Source organism: Ochotona curzoniae, unplaced genomic scaffold, assembly GCF_017591425.1.
Source record: "Ochotona curzoniae isolate NIBS_2020 unplaced genomic scaffold, NIBS_Ocur_1.0 patch362, whole genome shotgun sequence".
In the NCBI taxonomy this organism is placed as follows: Eukaryota; Metazoa; Chordata; class Mammalia; order Lagomorpha; family Ochotonidae; genus Ochotona; species Ochotona curzoniae.
This window is the reverse complement of record NW_024466931.1, coordinates 5,596-22,236: the sequence shown is the minus strand read 5'-3', so window position 1 is coordinate 22,236 and position 16,641 is coordinate 5,596. Positions and strand designations below refer to the sequence as shown.

Below are 16,641 nucleotides of genomic sequence, written 5' to 3'. Positions count from 1 at the left end.
CTCAAACAATAAATCTTTTTAAACTGCATTATTTTAACTAACCAGAAAAAGTGTTTTTCTTTCTAATGAAACAAGGCATAAAGGAGGCTACTGAACATCAAAAACTGACAAAGTATTTTTGATTCCTCCTCTTGTTGAAGATGCAAACCCAACTGGCCAGGTTTTTAAGAAGCGAGTTTCCCCAACACCTATTCAGTTTTAAACTCATCAGTAACATCTACCCAGTGATTTGGACAAATAAAGTTACCACTTCAAGCTTTGTGTATTCACCTGAATAGTCAGGGAACTTCCACCTATTTTATTTAGGTTTTCATTTTTTCAAATTCCAACCAGAAGCTAAATACAATTGGAAACTGGTAAGCATTAGTTTACTCCAAAGGAGTAGGATCATTCAGATTTACTCCAATAAAAGTATGCAACCCTTAAGCAAAGCTTTTCTTCATTTAAAAGGAAAAAAAAAAACTATACAGTAGTCTTTCCTTATGTTCATTGCACAAAATGAGTTCTGCTTTTAGAACTTTGACACTCATGTTTTTTGTTTTGTTTTTACAATTTAAGATCTCAACTTTTATAACTTTTTCTACTCCAAAAACTCTGGTAGTTTTTCTTTAGAAAGGTGTAGAAACCAGTATTTCTGCACAATCACTGGAATTTTGTCATTAAAATCTCTTCTCTTTAAAACCAAAAAGCAAAGTCCTCTACCTACCATGGTTTTTGCAGCTTTGTATTTCTCAGTTTTATAGCTGCATTAGCTACTTCAGACTCCAGATCTGCTTTAAGGTGTACAACTGCAGCCACACTCAGCAGAAAAATCTGTAACAGCAACTTGGGGAAAGAGATCTGGGAAAAAAATACATGAGTACCAGGAAACAAATACGGCCCAGTAAGATGAGGCAAGAATGCCTACAATGAGATGTTTTTTTTCACTTAAGATTTCTTTCCCATGGTTGTATTCTTTTTAAACAACCACTTCTGGTCATTAGAATGAATCTGATGGTGCTCTGGAACAGTGATTATATCAAAGCTATCAAGCTTTTTGAAATATTATTTATACCTGTTACATTCACTTTTCACCCTCTAAATACTGATGACAGATGTCAGAGGCAAAACCCAGGACAAATGGGAAGACCATCAAAAGTGAGTTATCACCTTGTGCTTTCAGACACATTTAAGCATTTCAGTGTACAGTAGTCCTTTCATTTCACATTTTTAGTAAGATGCTGATGCAGTGCAGCAAATATGCAAAGCATCTTCTTTCACACAGTCTGTGCAGAAGACATCTAATTTGTTTTAAGTTCTGAGATTCAAATGACTAAAAAAAAAAAAAAATCCAGGATGAATGCATAGTGTTCTGTGCATGAGTCCATTTTCCTTAAACGCTGAAAGAATAAAGTGGTAAGAAAACAAGAAAAGAAAAACTGCTGCTGCATTCTCTGATCTTCTCCATTTTGCTGATCAGTCTCTATTCTGGCATGTAAGGACGAAGGTGATCCTCTATGGTGCCCACTGCCCAGTGGGTGAGCTGTTCCTGTGGCAAGTAGAGGCAGATGCTGCATAACTTGAAGATTGTAGCTTTGTTTTTTGGAGTCTGAAATGGGAAAAAATATCCTTAAACAAGGCTAATGTGACTGCCATCACTTGAAGTCAAGTTCCCAGAATGTATGAAACCAACGGCACAACGACAAAGCACCCAGAGTCGTAACCGAGGCTTCTGACCCACACTCTGGTAAGGAAGACAATCTTACCATTTCAGATCTGGCAAAGAAAGAAACTCATTGTAAACCAAATACTTAGAAACTCACAAAAGTCAGTCATCACTTGTCAAAAAGTATTAGGGTAATAATATTTCATGAAAATATTTGGACAGATGTTCAAGGCATGTGAGTAAACCCATCTGCCCATCTTTAGCTGATACTTCAGACCATCCTTATCATGCACCTTCAATTATCAAAAAGCACAAGCTCTTGGCAGATGATTGTGATTAAGGTATAATTAATTCCTTTACTTTTTAAGCTGTAAGACGGTTACCACAAAGATCAAATGAATCCACATATACAAAGTCCTTCACAAATAGCCAAGCTACAATCACTTCTTCAGAAACCAGGGGAAGTAGATTCCTCTGCACATTGCAAGCCGGCAACGCACCCCCAGCTCAAAAATTAAAAGTGTAATTTCATACAAAGCAAAGAAAACTAAGAATGTACAACAATGAAGATCAAGTTCCTCTAAAACTAAATGTTCCAGTTTGCCTGAGCCTAAAACATTTCCCAGGACTTTTATCTTTTTAGTGCTAAAAACTGGGACATTCCAGATTGCGGGTCATCCCTACCTATAACCCAAATTTAGCTCATGTAACGTGCTATCTACCGTATTTCCTCAACAAAGTCAAATGAAGCACATTACAAGCGCTTAAAAAGAAGAAAGTGTCAACCCAAAACATCTACCACAAGAGATCTGAAGAAAGCAGAATGGAAAAAAAAACCTGACAATTGCCTGCACCAAATTAACTTTCTTCTGAATTCCTAGTTTTTAAAAGTCTGCACTAAAACCATGATCTTCCCAGTACACTCCAGTATATAGCAGTTTGAAAACAATCTAGAATACACCCCCCAAGATGTTTCTCGTAAATAACTAGAAACAAGTACTTTGAGAGGTGAAATAACCAGGTATCTTATTCAGAAAAGAGTTTACCGACCAGTAAACTCTGAGGACTGAACTCGGGTATTAAAAAAGAGTACAACATACCTGTAAGTGCTGTCTGTCAATGAAGAGAAACACTGACTGGTTAGGATTGTTGACAACAATTCCAGTCTTGTCCTTGCGGCTCAGTACATGCAGAAACTGTTTTTCATAGTCACCGTGATGAAACTCAAATTTGGCCTAATGACAAAACATACTCATATGTAATCATTTCACTGCACAAAGTTCTATCAGCTAGCATTTCACTGTATAAGACATGTTCTTTAAAATCTGCGCCAATGTGACTCAATCCTATTAAGAGGCTTAAGCCAAGTTGCATAAAATCCTATTCTCAAACCTACTTAGGTGAAGATGCTCATCTTAGCATTTAAACCTTAAGAATATCACTCTCCTTTCAGAAGATGCACTATAGATTACATTTATTCTAGTCCTTCACTAATGATTTTATGCAAACCCCTTAACTTTTTAAACTTCAGCTTCATCTATAAAATTAAGTTCTATTTCCCAGGACATTTAAAAGATAAAATGCGAGAGGGGTTGGTTCACACATGAAAGGCTATTTTGGTAAATAGTTTCACCATTCACATAAATTGGCTTCTGAGTAAATATGAACAGAGAGACAGAAGCACAAAGCTTCCATACATTGGTTCATTCACCACGAACTAGGCAGGGCCAGGCGGAAGCCAGGCGCCAGGAACTCAAACTTGAGAGCATATGGGTGACACAGTCCTAAGCCTGGAGTACCACCTGCTACCTCCCAAGGTGCACATCGGCACAAAGCTGGAGTTAGGAAAGCAATCAGGTCTCAAATTCAAGTACCAATACATGGAATGTAGCTATCCCAAACCACAGCACACGCATCCAACCAGAACCTCCAAATGGTTTACACTTTTTGTTTCTCACAGCCTCAAATTTTTGAAGATGAACTTATTTCTTATTAATAGGAAAGGTAGATTTGCAGAGAAAAAAGATCTTCCATCCACTAGTTCACTCCCTAAAGTGACCACAATGCCCAAACTAGAGAAAATCCAATGCCAGGAGCCAGGAACTTCTCTTCCAGGTCTCCCACACGGGTGCAGGGTCCAAGGCTTTGGGCCATCCTCGACTGCTTTCCCAGGCCACAAGCAGGGAGCTGGAAGGGAAGCGGGGCCGCCGGGATTAGAACCAGCGCCCATATGGGATCCCGGGTGTGCAAGGCGAGGACTTTAACCATTACGCTATCGCGCCAGGCCCTGTTTTAAACTATTTAAGACTTGTGGGAGAAGAATATTTTTTGAATCTCAATATAACCAACTCCATCCTCCCACAAATGTCTATGTGCACTGGCAGAGATGGGGGGGGGGGGGGGAAGAAAACCAAGGCAGAACTACAGAAACCGACCTACATCTTTGGCAATCTGACATTCAGACAATTGTGAATTGTAAAACTAACAGTCAATGTCGTTCAGATAACTTATTTCCATATGATGCCAAAAACATTTGGCAATATGGAAATGGAAGTCAGCAGCTTCTACTACCTTGGATTTTATCGCCTAAGCACTAGAGTTTTTCTTATCAACTTTAACATAAAATGTGTCTACATGCTACTGTATGTAAAACTAGGCCAACGATGTGGCATAGTCAAGCTACCTGCAACACCACCATCCCATATAGCACTGGTTTGTGTCCCAGCTGCCCCAACTGCCTGCTGACACACCAGGGGAAACAAAACCAGAATCCTGGCCCAAGCACTAGGGACCCTGCCATGTATATGTGAGATGAGGATGAGAGTGGAACATTCCTGGGCACTGCAGCCACAAGAGTAGTAAACCAGTGGAATGAAGGTTCCCTCTCTTGTGCAGCTATTTTTCAAATAAACAGGTCTTCAGGGAGTTTACATACTACTGAAGGAATGGACACATAAGTTCAGTGGGTTAAGCTGCAGCTTGAAACATCATGCTGGAGTAGCAGCAGTCAGCTGCTCCACTTCTGATCTAGCTTCTTCTGAATGTGGGAAGACACCAGAGGAAGCAACTGCACAAGACCCCTACCACCCAAGCAGTAGACCTAGATGGAGTTTCCTGGTTCCCAGCTTCAGGCTGAATCAGCTCCAGCCATTGCAACCTTTTGGGAAACAAAATTAAGGAGTATAAGATCCCTCTTTGGGGCCCGGCACGGTGGCGCAAGTGGTTAAGGTCCTCGCCTTGCACACCCGGGATCCCATATGGGCGCCGGTTCTAATCCCGGCAGCCCCGCTTCCCTTCCAGCTCCCTGCCTGTGGCCCGGGAAAGCAGTCGAGGACGGCCCAAAGCTTTGGGACCCTGCACCCGAATGGGAGACCTGGAAGAGGCTCCTGGCTTCAGATCGGCATAGTATCGGCCCGTTGCGCTCACTTGGGGAGTGAATCATCGGACAGAAGATCTTGTTCTCTGTCTCTCCTCTCTCTGTATATCTGCCTTTCCAATAAAAATAAAATAAATCTTTAAAAAAAAAATCCTTCTTTGGTTTTCCTTCTATTATTCTTCCTGGGAAATAAATCTAAGGGGGAAAAAAAAGAGCAAGGAAAAAGAAAGGCTTTCCCCAAGTAAGATGTTATTATGTGTGGAGCTTTGAATTGAATTCTTATCCAAGTGCAGCAAAAGGAAAGGTCAAGCAAGAGAAGGCAAGGCAAGAGCCGTGGTGATGCAGGATGGTGCCTGAAGGAAGATAATTTAAAAAACCCTCTGGGGAAACAAACTAATACAAACAATAATGTGTTAACAATGAAATACTGTTCAAGAAAGAAAACAGGTGTCACAAGACTACAAATGCAACGGACATGAACAACCAGTAATCACATCAGAAGTGTGTGCGTAACAACACTGAAAAAGCCTTCCATCTAACTTGCATGTCACTTCAGTCCTACCCCACCTAACTAATATCCACTTATGATGCAGGGTGGTCAGCACTAAACATTTAGAAACAAATACACCTTTCACAGGCAGCATAAAGTAAGGAAATCCTAACAGTGGGATCAACAGCCTACTTAGGCAATAGCATTAATAAAAAGGAAAGATGACACATCATTTTTATAGTACCTTCAAGCACTTCACAACACTAAATGTAACAAACTTGATTGTTAAGGTAACCTTTATTCTATTTCCTGTTAAATCTCACCATGGAAGTATATAGATTTTAAAGTGCTTCACAAAGTTAATTCTGGAACTAATCTCCGATGGATATCTAGGAATGACTACTTCAGATTACTTTAGGCAAGTAAATTTCAAATTTACTAGATGTAGTTTAATTCTAAAATTATAAGTTACTGCTTATATCCTACTATATTCAACCCAGAACTTTTATTTCCAAAAAATATTTTATCTCGGGCCAGGTACAATTGCTGAATGGTTAAATCTTTGCCTTAAACACACTGGGATCTAATGGGCACTGATTCATGTCCCAGCTGCTCCACTTCCCAGCCAGCTCCCTGTTTGTAGCCTGGGAAAGCAGTGGAGGATGGCCTAGAGTCCTGGGAATCTGCACCTGCACAGGAGACTCGGAAGTGGCTGCTAGCTCCTGGCTTTGGATTGGCTTAGCTCCGGCCGCTGTGGCCACTTGAGAGTGAACCGGCAGACCAAAGATTTGTTTCTTTCTCTGCAAATGTGCCTTTCCAGTAAAATAAGTAAATCTTAAAAAAAAAAAAATTTATCTGAATGGCAGAGTTAAACAGTAAGATACATAGGTCTTCTACTCAAAATAGCTGCAACGGCTGTTGCTGGGCCAGACAGAAACCAGAAACTTCTACTGGTCTCCCACATGGGCACAGGGATGTAAACATTTGGGCCATCTCCCACTGCTTCCCCAGGCATGTTAGCCTAGAGCTGGTTACAAAGCAGAGTAGTTGGGAGTCATGCCCATATGGGATGATGGAGTCACAAGGAGCAGCTTTACCCACCACCCCAAATGCCTGCTACCTCACTCCAGGTTTTAAGGTTTTATAAATACATAGCACAGTACAGAGTGAAGAGTCAAGGTGGTGAGCTTTACAGTTAAGCCCAGGCATTTAACTTGACCACTACCTAACTTCACAACTTTGAGCCAGCTATTTGCCGAATCTCTGTCCAATTTTTTCTCATCAATAGCTGGCTCATAGCTGATTACTGTATAGATAAACACAAACTGGTGCCCATATGGGATCCAGATGGTTGTAAGGTGAAGACTTCAGCCACTAGGCTACTGCGCCGAGCCCTACGCCTACTTTTTTGATAAACATTTTCATTTATTCCCTCTATTTTTTTCTTCTTTAAAAAATATTTTCGGCAGCCCAGTACCGTGGCTTAGCAGCTAAAGCCCTTGCCTTGAATGCACAGGGATCCCATATGGGCACCGGTTCTAATCCCAGCAGCTCCACTTCCCATCCAGCTCCCTGCTTGTGGCCTGGGAAAGCAGCTGAGCAGGGCCCAAAGCCTTGGGACCCTGCACCTGCACGGGAACCAGAGGAGGTTCCTGGCTCCTGATGGGCCAACCATTGTGGTCACACGTATCTGATTACTGTACACATAAATGTACGGATTCATGACAAAGCCCAAGAGCCAACTTATCATAAGCATCAGCCACAGGAGAGGTCATTTGTGCAAGCTGTTAGGGCGTGGGCTAGAATGCTTGGGTTCCATATCCAGGCTCCACTCCCAACTCCAGCTTCCTATTAATGCAAACCCTGGGAGCAGCAGTATGGCTCAACTAAATTCTGACCCATGTGGGAGGCTTGGATGAAGTTCCTGCTGCCCTCCTCCCCACCACCCTATCTGGCTCAGCTGCGAACCAATCTGAAGAACTGGTGTATGGGACTTCTCTAAAGAACATTAGCCACGATTTTCAAAGAAAAAGTTCTCTAGACAAGATTTTAAAAGCATTCCTAAGTTTCCAGAAAAAAGATATTAGAAATTCAAACATACTGTGTTATGTGAACCTACCATCTTTCCAATGAGAAATATTAAACAATGCCTGCAGCCCAGTTCAGCAGAAGTCCAAGTCATATTCTTACATCTTTCTGTTACCACTTGCAAAATGAAATTTATACTCTGATACAGACACGTGAATATACTTATCGTTCATGAGACAAATAACACTTTTACATCTATTGAGCCTATGGATCATCTTTAAAATATACTGTCAAATTCTGAAGAGAATTTGAGCTGAGGTTAGGCAACAACACAAGAGAGCTTGGGCAAGATTCTAACTGGACAATCTATCACACCATAAGGGGATACAGACAACGGCTCAATTGGCTAATTCTCACCCTGCAAGCACTAGGATCCTACATGGACGCCTGTTTATGTCCCTGATGCTTCATTTCCCATCCAGCTCACTGCTCGTGGCCTGGGAAAGCAGTCAAGGATGGCCCAAAGCCTTGGGACCTTGCACCCACATGGTAGACCTGCAGGAAGCTCCTGCCTCCTGGCTTAGGATCGGCTTAGCTGGGCTTAGCTCGGCTTAGCTCAGCTGTGGCCACATGGGGAGTCAATCAGCTCTTCCTTTCCAATAAAAATAAAACACAGAAGACCTCACAGTACTAGATAATGTTTGTTTTTAAGCTTTTACATTCCTTAACAAATAAACCAAGACTTTTAATATTTACTTAGCAAAAATAAGTCCTTAACTGTTCTGATTACAAAACAACATTTTAATAGCTCTTTTTCTCCTTTCCTCCATGTATACAAATGTACTTTAAAGAAGAACCAATCCAAGTAAATTCCCTTAAATGAACATTAGAAATCATCTGGTAAATCAAATCAGCAAGATACTAAAAATGGTTAAAGCATCACTACAAAATTTACTTTTCTCCTCTACACCTTTATGTAGGTATCAGCTTCCAGAAAAAGCTTAACTCATTTAGACCAGATTCATTTGAAAAGCAGAGTGACATACTAATTCAGGAGTGCACATGGCAGCCGGAAGAAGGGTAACGTTCTCTTGAGCACCCCATGAGCCCCTCTTAAAAAGATTTTCAAGGTCCTGGTACAGTAGTCTACTGGCTAAAGTCCTACCCTTGCATATGCTAAGATCCCATACGGGCGTAAGTCTGTATCCCAGCTCCCTGCTTGTGACCTGGGAGGGCAGTCAAGGATGGCCCAAGGTCTTGGGACCCTGCACCCAAGTGCGAGACCTGGAAGAAGCTCCTGCTTTGGATGGGCTCAGCTCCCAGCCACTGTGGGCACTTTGGAAGTGAACCAGCAGACGGAAGATCTTTCTATACCTACGTCTCTCTGTAAATCTGACATTCCAATAAAAAAATAAGTAAAAAATTAAAAACAAAATGTTTTTCCCCAGGTATAATTTCTATGACACCCTAAACAGAACTACCTCATACTCCAGAGATTCTCCAATCCATATGCTTTAACAGCAATAGTATATTCCTGAAGAACTTTTCAGTTTACACTATTCCAGGCATTTTCACTTACTCAAGTGCTTATCACACTTATTCTAGAATAAATACCTGAACAGGCCGAAAAGGCTCATCAGATTCCTTCCACCTAGAGAACAGGAGACAGACAATTTTCTCAATGTCATTCCGAGGCCAAAGAATGAAATCCATCTCCTGAGTACAGCCAATTACATCCTACAAAGTGAAAAATTGTAAAAAGATTTTGAAATAAACCTGTAACAAGTAGCATCACAAATTTTAAGTATAGAAACATCTTACAAACATGAAAGGTTCAACTTATCATTTTATATCTTAAGAGATGTTAGGAAAGCTGTATGGAATATGAACAGCTCATAAGACATCTGACTTTGGTATTTATCATGTAGAGAATCCACACATTCAGTCATCCAGTCCAAATGTTCTTCTCATAAAGATCTCCATTTACCAGTGCCTGATGAAAGCTGAGCTCTGACAATGCTGTCTATCACTGAACCGTTATCTCAACCCTCCAAACTGAGTGCATGAAGGTGTCTCAAAACCTCTAACACAAACCACTGTTATCACAGCTGACATATTCTTTTCTTTTGAGAATCACTTTTCTCCAATTCTGTTCCCATTCTTCCTCTTCCTGGTGTATTAGTGTTCAGAGGCCAACAGACCTTCTCCAACTCGGGACATAATATTCTGTCCCCCTCCTCGCAATTACACGGATTTCCTGCTCAAGCATGCTTGGATTAATTTTCCAAGTTGAGAAGACTCACAACAAGAAAGTTTCTAATTTACAAAAGGTCAGTGTTAACTCACCCAAGGAAAAATGAATCATCAGGAACATAAAGCATTATTTACAAACGTACACCATTATCAAACAAAATACCAAACAGAGCTATCCATGCTTCTATTTAAAAAAAAAATACTCTAAGGAATTTAAAAATAATTCTTATGTCCAGCAATTAGGTTATAAAAAATAGTTGGCCATTACAAGCACCTAAAATGGGTTACATAAATCTGACTGTGCTGAGGGTACTTGAGTAAGTACCTAGAGAAAAGCAACAAAACATTGTTTATTTTGGTATACATCCATTTTTAAAAATTGATTTTTATTGGAAACGCAGATTTACAGGGCGGGAAGGAGAGACTGAGGGCACCTCTGCCTCTTGTCTTTCCCTCTGTCACTCAGTTCAAACAAATTAATAATCATCATCTTGGGACAAATACTGCGTTTTCGCAGCCCTGCCAACACAGTGCACACACTTCCGTTAGCACGGTGGTTACTAGCCACTTACCCTTCTCATAGACTGGTATCGAGGAGCATGGAGCTGTACCACATCCTTCTGTAAAAGCTCAATGGAACTTTCCAAGGAATAACTGGAATCTCGCGCACCTTTCAGGATATTTTCTTCATAATTATTTGTCATGACTGGTATAACTTCAGACACTTCAAAAAGTGCTGCTTTTTTCTTCTAAAAGTGAAAAACAAAGTTCTTAACTCCTTCAGGAGCAAACTGTCATTTAACACCCAGTCCATGCTATCAAAGCCAAACACTTCAACTCAGCAAAATTCTTAAAGTCAAAGTTTTTATTCTGAAACTATGTTCAGGTAGGCACATCTTCCTGTACTTTCCCACCCCCTCCCCAACACACAGACACACACACACCCCACCACCATAGACAGACTGTTATCAGAATGTTTAATTTCAGTTTCACAGCAATGTGGTATACATGTATGTATTTTAGACAACAGTCGTTAAATACCAAGTACTGCTAAGACTTAATAAAAAGAAAAACCAATAATGCACCAATAGCCACAGTAAAACATCATGAGTTTAAAAACAAAGCTATTTCAATCAACTGATTTATTTCTTAAGTGGGTCAATTTACTCTTTCTGGATAGATATACTGAGTATACCCAAGCTGTCAGCATTTGAACAGAGGAAAAAAATGTACACCAAATTGTGTTTCAAAATTAGTTAACACCAAGGGTTTAGCAACATTCCAACCTACAAAATTCTGTACTACAGAACATAAATCCAGCCAGTATCCATTCATGGAAAATATTTCCAAAGGTATTACATAACTACACGGTACAACTGAGACTTTTTATAGATTAAATGTGAAGATATAGTCTCCCCATTTATGACATGGATTTATGTAAACAGCTCTTAATTATCAATCCTCCAACTGAAAAGAAATGGAGAAAAAAGCCCTGGCTTCTCCCCTCTGGGCCAATCGTTTCAGAACACTCACTTTTAAACAACCTTACAGTACTAAAAGTTACCAAGACTGTTCTCATATACACGCAACTTTGGAGTTACCAGTGGAGGAATGATCTGGGAGGCCTTCCAAAAAGTACTAGATACCATGCTAAGATTTCCACAATTAGCTACAACTTAAGTGCAGATACGAAACTTGCAATTCCTTAAGCCAAATATTCTTGACAACTGAAGAAACTATCCATTCTAAGTCACCCCCCTAAAATTGCTTTCATCACATCATCCTTGGCTGCTGAAGTCATCATTTGCTATCTATGAAAATAATTCTGACCCTGACCAACACTTTCTTACTGAATTATCAGAAATTCAAACTTCTGAACACAAGTTAACCAATATTTAAGCGCTCCTAAAAAAAATGTGACCAATTTCATTAAATGAGAAAAAGTGTCTGTTTCATAAAGACAGAATTAGGCTGACCTCAACTCTCACCTTGATCCCAATTTCAGTTTCATCCTCTTCATATTCCATACTAGAGGATCTCTAACTCAGCTATGACATTTCGCATCTCACTCCCCCATGAATGCAGTTTCACAAAGCTGTGTGGATCCTCCTCACCTTTTGGGTTAAATCTTTGCAAACCAATACTCAAGGACAAGAAGTCCTGTTCTCAATTCAAATGACCCATGAAGATAAAACATCATATACAAAGTGAACTTTTTCCAACCACTCTTCAACCTAGTATTAGCAATTACTTAACAACTTAATATACACTTACAAAATCACTTGTGCTAATTCACATGAAGAACTTTAAATTACCTTCTCCTTGAATACAAAGGCAACATACATCTTGAAGTCAAACTGGTCAGCTAGAGATTCTTTTTTCTTTCTAAGCTGAGCACGTAGTCTGTTCAGAGCTTGTTTCTTCCGGGAGTTTGGGTCCCCCATTTTGAAATACAGGTGGTACTAAAGCCTTTGGAAATTGTCACTAAACTATGGGCACTTTTCTTAAGACTCAAGTACAACAGAAACAAGTCATTTTTTTTTCCTGCTAATATAGTAGCTAAAATCACAACTGTAACCCCAGAACTGCACCTTCTGGCAACAAGAGCAGACGGCCAACAAACAAAACCTGCTGCCCAGTCATGTTTGGAATCAGGTGGGGGAAGGAAGAGGGAGGGAGGGGGAGGAAAGGAAGGAGAGAAAACGTGAACTAACTTTCTGGAAAATACATGTGGCTCAAGTGCCAAAAAAAAAAAAAATAGGTTGGGGAGGGAGGAAGGCGCCCGGACAGGAGGCAAAGCCTATTATCAGGATTTAGGTGTGTAATAAAACACAGCTGACACCAGTCCAATCCTTAACATCCATCCGTATTCCGCCCTCCCGTTTGAAGTAAAGGGAATAAAAGGAACGACCGGGGAGGGGGGAGGGGGAAATGTAATCCTTGCTTCCCAAATACAAAACAAAAACAAAACCGCAAAAAAGGATAGGGAATGAAACTGAAATGGCCAATTGGATTTTACCCAGCCAGCACCATGGCTGTAGTACCTAATTAACTCGTAGTTATTTCAGATTTCACTATTGCTATGTATTGTCAGTGCCTGTTATTGATTACACTGGGCGGTGAGCAAAGAGAGAAGTGCAAAATCGGTCGAGAAGGAAGGGGCGAGGTCCAGGGTTTCCCTGCAATCAACTACAGTGTATACCGGCGGCGGACAGCTGTTGCCCAAAGGAGCCAGGAGAAAAAACAGCGGAGTCACGGCCGACTTCCCCATCACCCACGTTTTCACCCACAGGCGGCTGCCAGCGCTGCTGCCAAGGACAATCATGATGGCAGAGGGAAAGGGGACACGGTGTTGTTAAGTTAATCCGGCGGTGGCGAGACCTGAGGGAACTCCCGGGACCCTAACACCCTGCACTGGACCCTCACACCGGGGGGAGGAGGGGGAAGAGGCGGGTCAGCCCGGCAACGAGCCCTACATTCCCCTGCGAGGGCGGCCCCGATCGAGGTGGTGGAGAGCGCGGTCTATCTTGGCGTGAGCATGGCCGGGGCCAAAGGTGGCGGGGTTTTTCGCCCAAGTCCCAGGCGGCGCCCGGGGGACCACCAGTTTCCACCGCCCAGGCCCCCCACCCCTACCCTCGCCTTCAGCGGCAGCGACTCACTCGCACCACGGGAGACACAGGATCCCTCGGGTTCTCACTCATATCATCGCGGAAACAACTCCCACCCGGGTAGGAGGCGGGAGAAGGGTAAATGGGACCGATCAGTGGAGGAGGGGGAGGGGGAAGAGAAGAAAATAATCGTGTTAATAGCAATTACTTTGAAAGTAAGCCCGCCCAACCCTCCCCACCCACCCACCCCAAAAAAAGGGAGGGAAAAAAACACACACAAAAAAAAACCCAAAAAAACAAAAAAACTAAGTTTCCCGGACTCCGGAGGAAGCGCTCTCACGTCGAGCAGACCATGTTTCCCGAGTGCGCAGGGCCGGGCGGGGCGCTGGTCTGTCTCCCGAGGGCGGCGGGCCGGGCTCTCGGGCCTCTCTCAGCCGCAGCCCGCGGGCGGAGCGGCAGCGGCGGCGGAGGCGGCGACGGCGGCGGCGGGGGCGCTGCTGGCGGCTCGGGCGGGAGCCATGTCAAGAGAACACCACCAGCCGACTGCGCCCCTCCATGCCCGCTGCAGAGCGCGCCAAGGCCCGGCCGCCCGCGCTGCTGCCGCCCTGCAGCCCCCGCCTGGGACCCATAGTCTGGCTCGGCGCCGGCGACAGTGGAGGTGGAGGAAGAGGAAGAGGAGGAGGGAGGGACGGAGGCGACGGGACAGCAGAAAAGAAAAACGAGGAAAAGAGGAGGGAAGGTCGACGCTGGCGGAGAGGGAGGGACCCTGCGCTAAGCGGCCTGTCAGCCGAGGAATAAAGTTATTTCAGTTCAGGCATCTGTTCGCGAAGTCTCTCTCCCACGGGCGGGCTTCCGCTCTCTTGGAAAAGCAGGCCGAGGAGACCGCAGGAGGGACAAGTCGCAGAGGAGGGCAAACGTCCGCAGTGGCACAGCCTCGTGCCCGCCCCCACCACCACCACCACCGGCGGCTGCACAAGCGGCGGCGGCGGCGGCCTCAGGATCCTCCCGGGTCCGGGGCTGAGTCGCGTTTGAGCGAAACAGCGAGAACAAACAACTTAAAATGGCAGCGAGCGACGCTGCGTCACCCGCCCCTCACCGGCACCGCCCCGAGCCTTCTGCGGCTGCGCGCAGCCCGGGCGCCCACCACGTGCGCAGGTGCCACTGGCTGGGGCGGGGGGGGGACACGTCGGAGAGGACCCTGAGACGGGAAAGTCGACAAGGCTAACAAGAGCGAAAAATATCACGGAGAGAATACTTGACAAATATTTGGCGGATGTGAACTTTTGAATTGGCACTTTGTCCTTAGCATTTGCCCTAAACAGAAACTTTGATAATAGAGAATCCCCCTCTAACACGTCATGGAATCTGATGGGCGGGTCCCTTGCGTTGGCTCCGCCCCCTGACAGGAGGCCCAGTCGCCAGCGAAGGTCCCGCCCCTACTGACGTCATAAGGGCAGGCCCCTGCGCCCTGACTGACAAATACCCGGATGCAGTCTGCGCGTCCCGGAAGTCCTGGCGCATTAGGACTCGGGCGTGGCGCGGGGAAGGGTGGGGTGAAGTGGCGGGAAAGGTGGTGGAGTTTCGTCGCTGGATGGCGGCCGTTGGGTCCCCGCCACGTGGGCAGGCCGGAAGGGCGCTCCCTGGCTTGGCACGAGGTCGGAGCCGCTGCGAGCTGGGCGAGGAGCCGCGGAGTCGGTCCGGGATGTTTTTCCCGTTTTAGGAACATTATTATGAATCTCCCAGGAGCTCAGGCCTTCCCTGGTGGCAGAAGTAGTCAAACTAGCGGTCCCGGAGGGCGTGGAGCCTGTTTTCTTTCCAGATCGCCAATGTGCTGAGAAAAAACGAGTCACATAAGTCAGCAGCCAAGGTGGAGGCTCTGCCTGGTGAAGCCCCTTTGTGGATGACCGGTCCCAGTGTGGAGGGGGCCGTTGGTTCGCACCCCGGCTGCTCCACTTCCCATCCTTGCCGGTGGCAGCCAAGTGTGAAGGAAGTGTCCATAGGATCCAATTTCTGAGGGTGCCAAGTTACTTAACCTTGAAACCTAAAGCGTTTTGCCAAGCCTTTTCTGATTCACAGAACTGAAAAGTTCTCACCGGTGACGCCGAAAGTATCAGGCAGCTTAGGGCTTCAGTTGAGGAAACCAAAAGGGGGCACAGCAGAGAAAACTGGCCGCAACGGGTATCTGCCATCATCTTCATGGCAGAATGTGCAAAATAACAGGTTTTTTTTTTTAAATACAGTTCACACAGCATGCTACAAAACGGTTTGAAAATTGAATGATTTTCTAGAGTGTATTCACAGATGGTGCAGTCAATGTTGCTTGCTCCCAGCCCTGAGCAGCCGCTGGTTCGTGTTGTGAAGCTGTAGATCGCTGCCTTGTCTAAAATGTCTGTGAAACCAATAGGTTTTCTTTTTTTTTTTTTTATTGTTAATAACATTGTATTATGTAATACAGTTTTATAGGCACTGGGATTCCCCCCACTCCTCCCATAACCCTCCCAAACCAACAGGTTTTCTTTAGGGAACGGCTTCTTAGTGTATTTCCAAGTTTCCTGTTATCAATGATTCCTGTTGCTTGGAAAAGCCCCTCGCCTTGCACGTGCCAAATTGCTGAAACAAGAAATGGTGTCTTTTGTTTTGCTTTTGGGTTCTTTTAAAAAAAGACCAGAAGAGAACTTTCCCAACTGGGCTTCTGCAACAGCCCTCACCCCTACCCCCACAACAATACGAGCTGCTGCCCATAGCTCAGGGTGATGTGGCTGCCTACCCATTCTCTGGGCAACCTACAGTCCTATCCTCAAACCCCCCTCTATGCCTCCCTTTTTCTTTTTTTTATTTTTGATGATTTTTACATAGTTGATTAGGGTGTGAAGGGTCAAGGGCTAGAGGAAAGTGGGTGAGACCATTGTTTCCACATTCTCTTTTTTTTTCCCTTCCTGTATCTAGGGGAAAGGGGAAGATAACGGGAGAAGCTCCACCCAGCCTCACAGCCATCTCAGGGTCCCTGATGTGGAGTGTGCGCCAAGGATCCTGCTCAAGTGGTTTTGATAGTTCAACAATTCTGAATTGCTGCTGATCTTGCCACTTCAATTGTGATGAAATCTCTCCAGAATCCACTGGCTGACATAATTCACCTTAGAGTCTCCGTTTGCCCAGATATTCACTGCAACACTGTAGTTGAGCAATTTGTTTTGTCCTCTGTGCTCTGTCATGGTACCAGGTATCCTCTGCAGGGTCCTGT

General features: G+C 44.1%; 1 protein-coding gene across 2 annotated transcripts; it reads right to left on the bottom strand.

Moving 5' to 3' along the window:
- Positions 1–257: 257 nt before the first annotated feature.
- Positions 258–13,662, bottom strand: LOC121167431 (uncharacterized protein C6orf62 homolog). Of its 2 annotated transcripts, none has more exons than XM_040996824.1 (5): positions 13,452–13,662; positions 10,365–10,541; positions 9,154–9,276; positions 2,746–2,880; positions 258–1,588 (listed from the first exon to the last, which is right to left on the bottom strand). In XM_040996824.1, exons 1-5 carry the CDS (start codon positions 13,491–13,493, stop codon positions 1,463–1,465), a joined length of 603 nt encoding a protein of 200 aa, XP_040852758.1. In that variant the 5' UTR covers positions 13,494–13,662; the 3' UTR covers positions 258–1,462. The 2 variants fall into 2 exon arrangements, with proteins under 2 accessions (XP_040852758.1, XP_040852757.1); XM_040996823.1 differs by lacking the exon at positions 13,452–13,662 and adding an exon at positions 12,108–13,429.
- Between the last annotated feature and the right edge of the window lie 2,979 nt (positions 13,663–16,641).

Excerpts from the sequence above, each read along its gene's own strand:
- LOC121167431 (XM_040996823.1), bottom strand. The coding sequence starts at position 12,236 with ATGGGGGACCCAAACTCCCGGAAGAAACAAGCTCTGAACAGACTACGT. Across the intron at positions 10,542-12,107 it reads CCTTTGTATTCAAGGAGAAG|AAGAAAAAAGCAGCACTTTT; the intron begins GTAATTTAAAGT and ends TTTCACTTTTAG. Across the intron at positions 9,277-10,364 it reads GATACCAGTCTATGAGAAGG|GATGTAATTGGCTGTACTCA; the intron begins GTAAGTGGCTAG and ends TTCACTTTGTAG.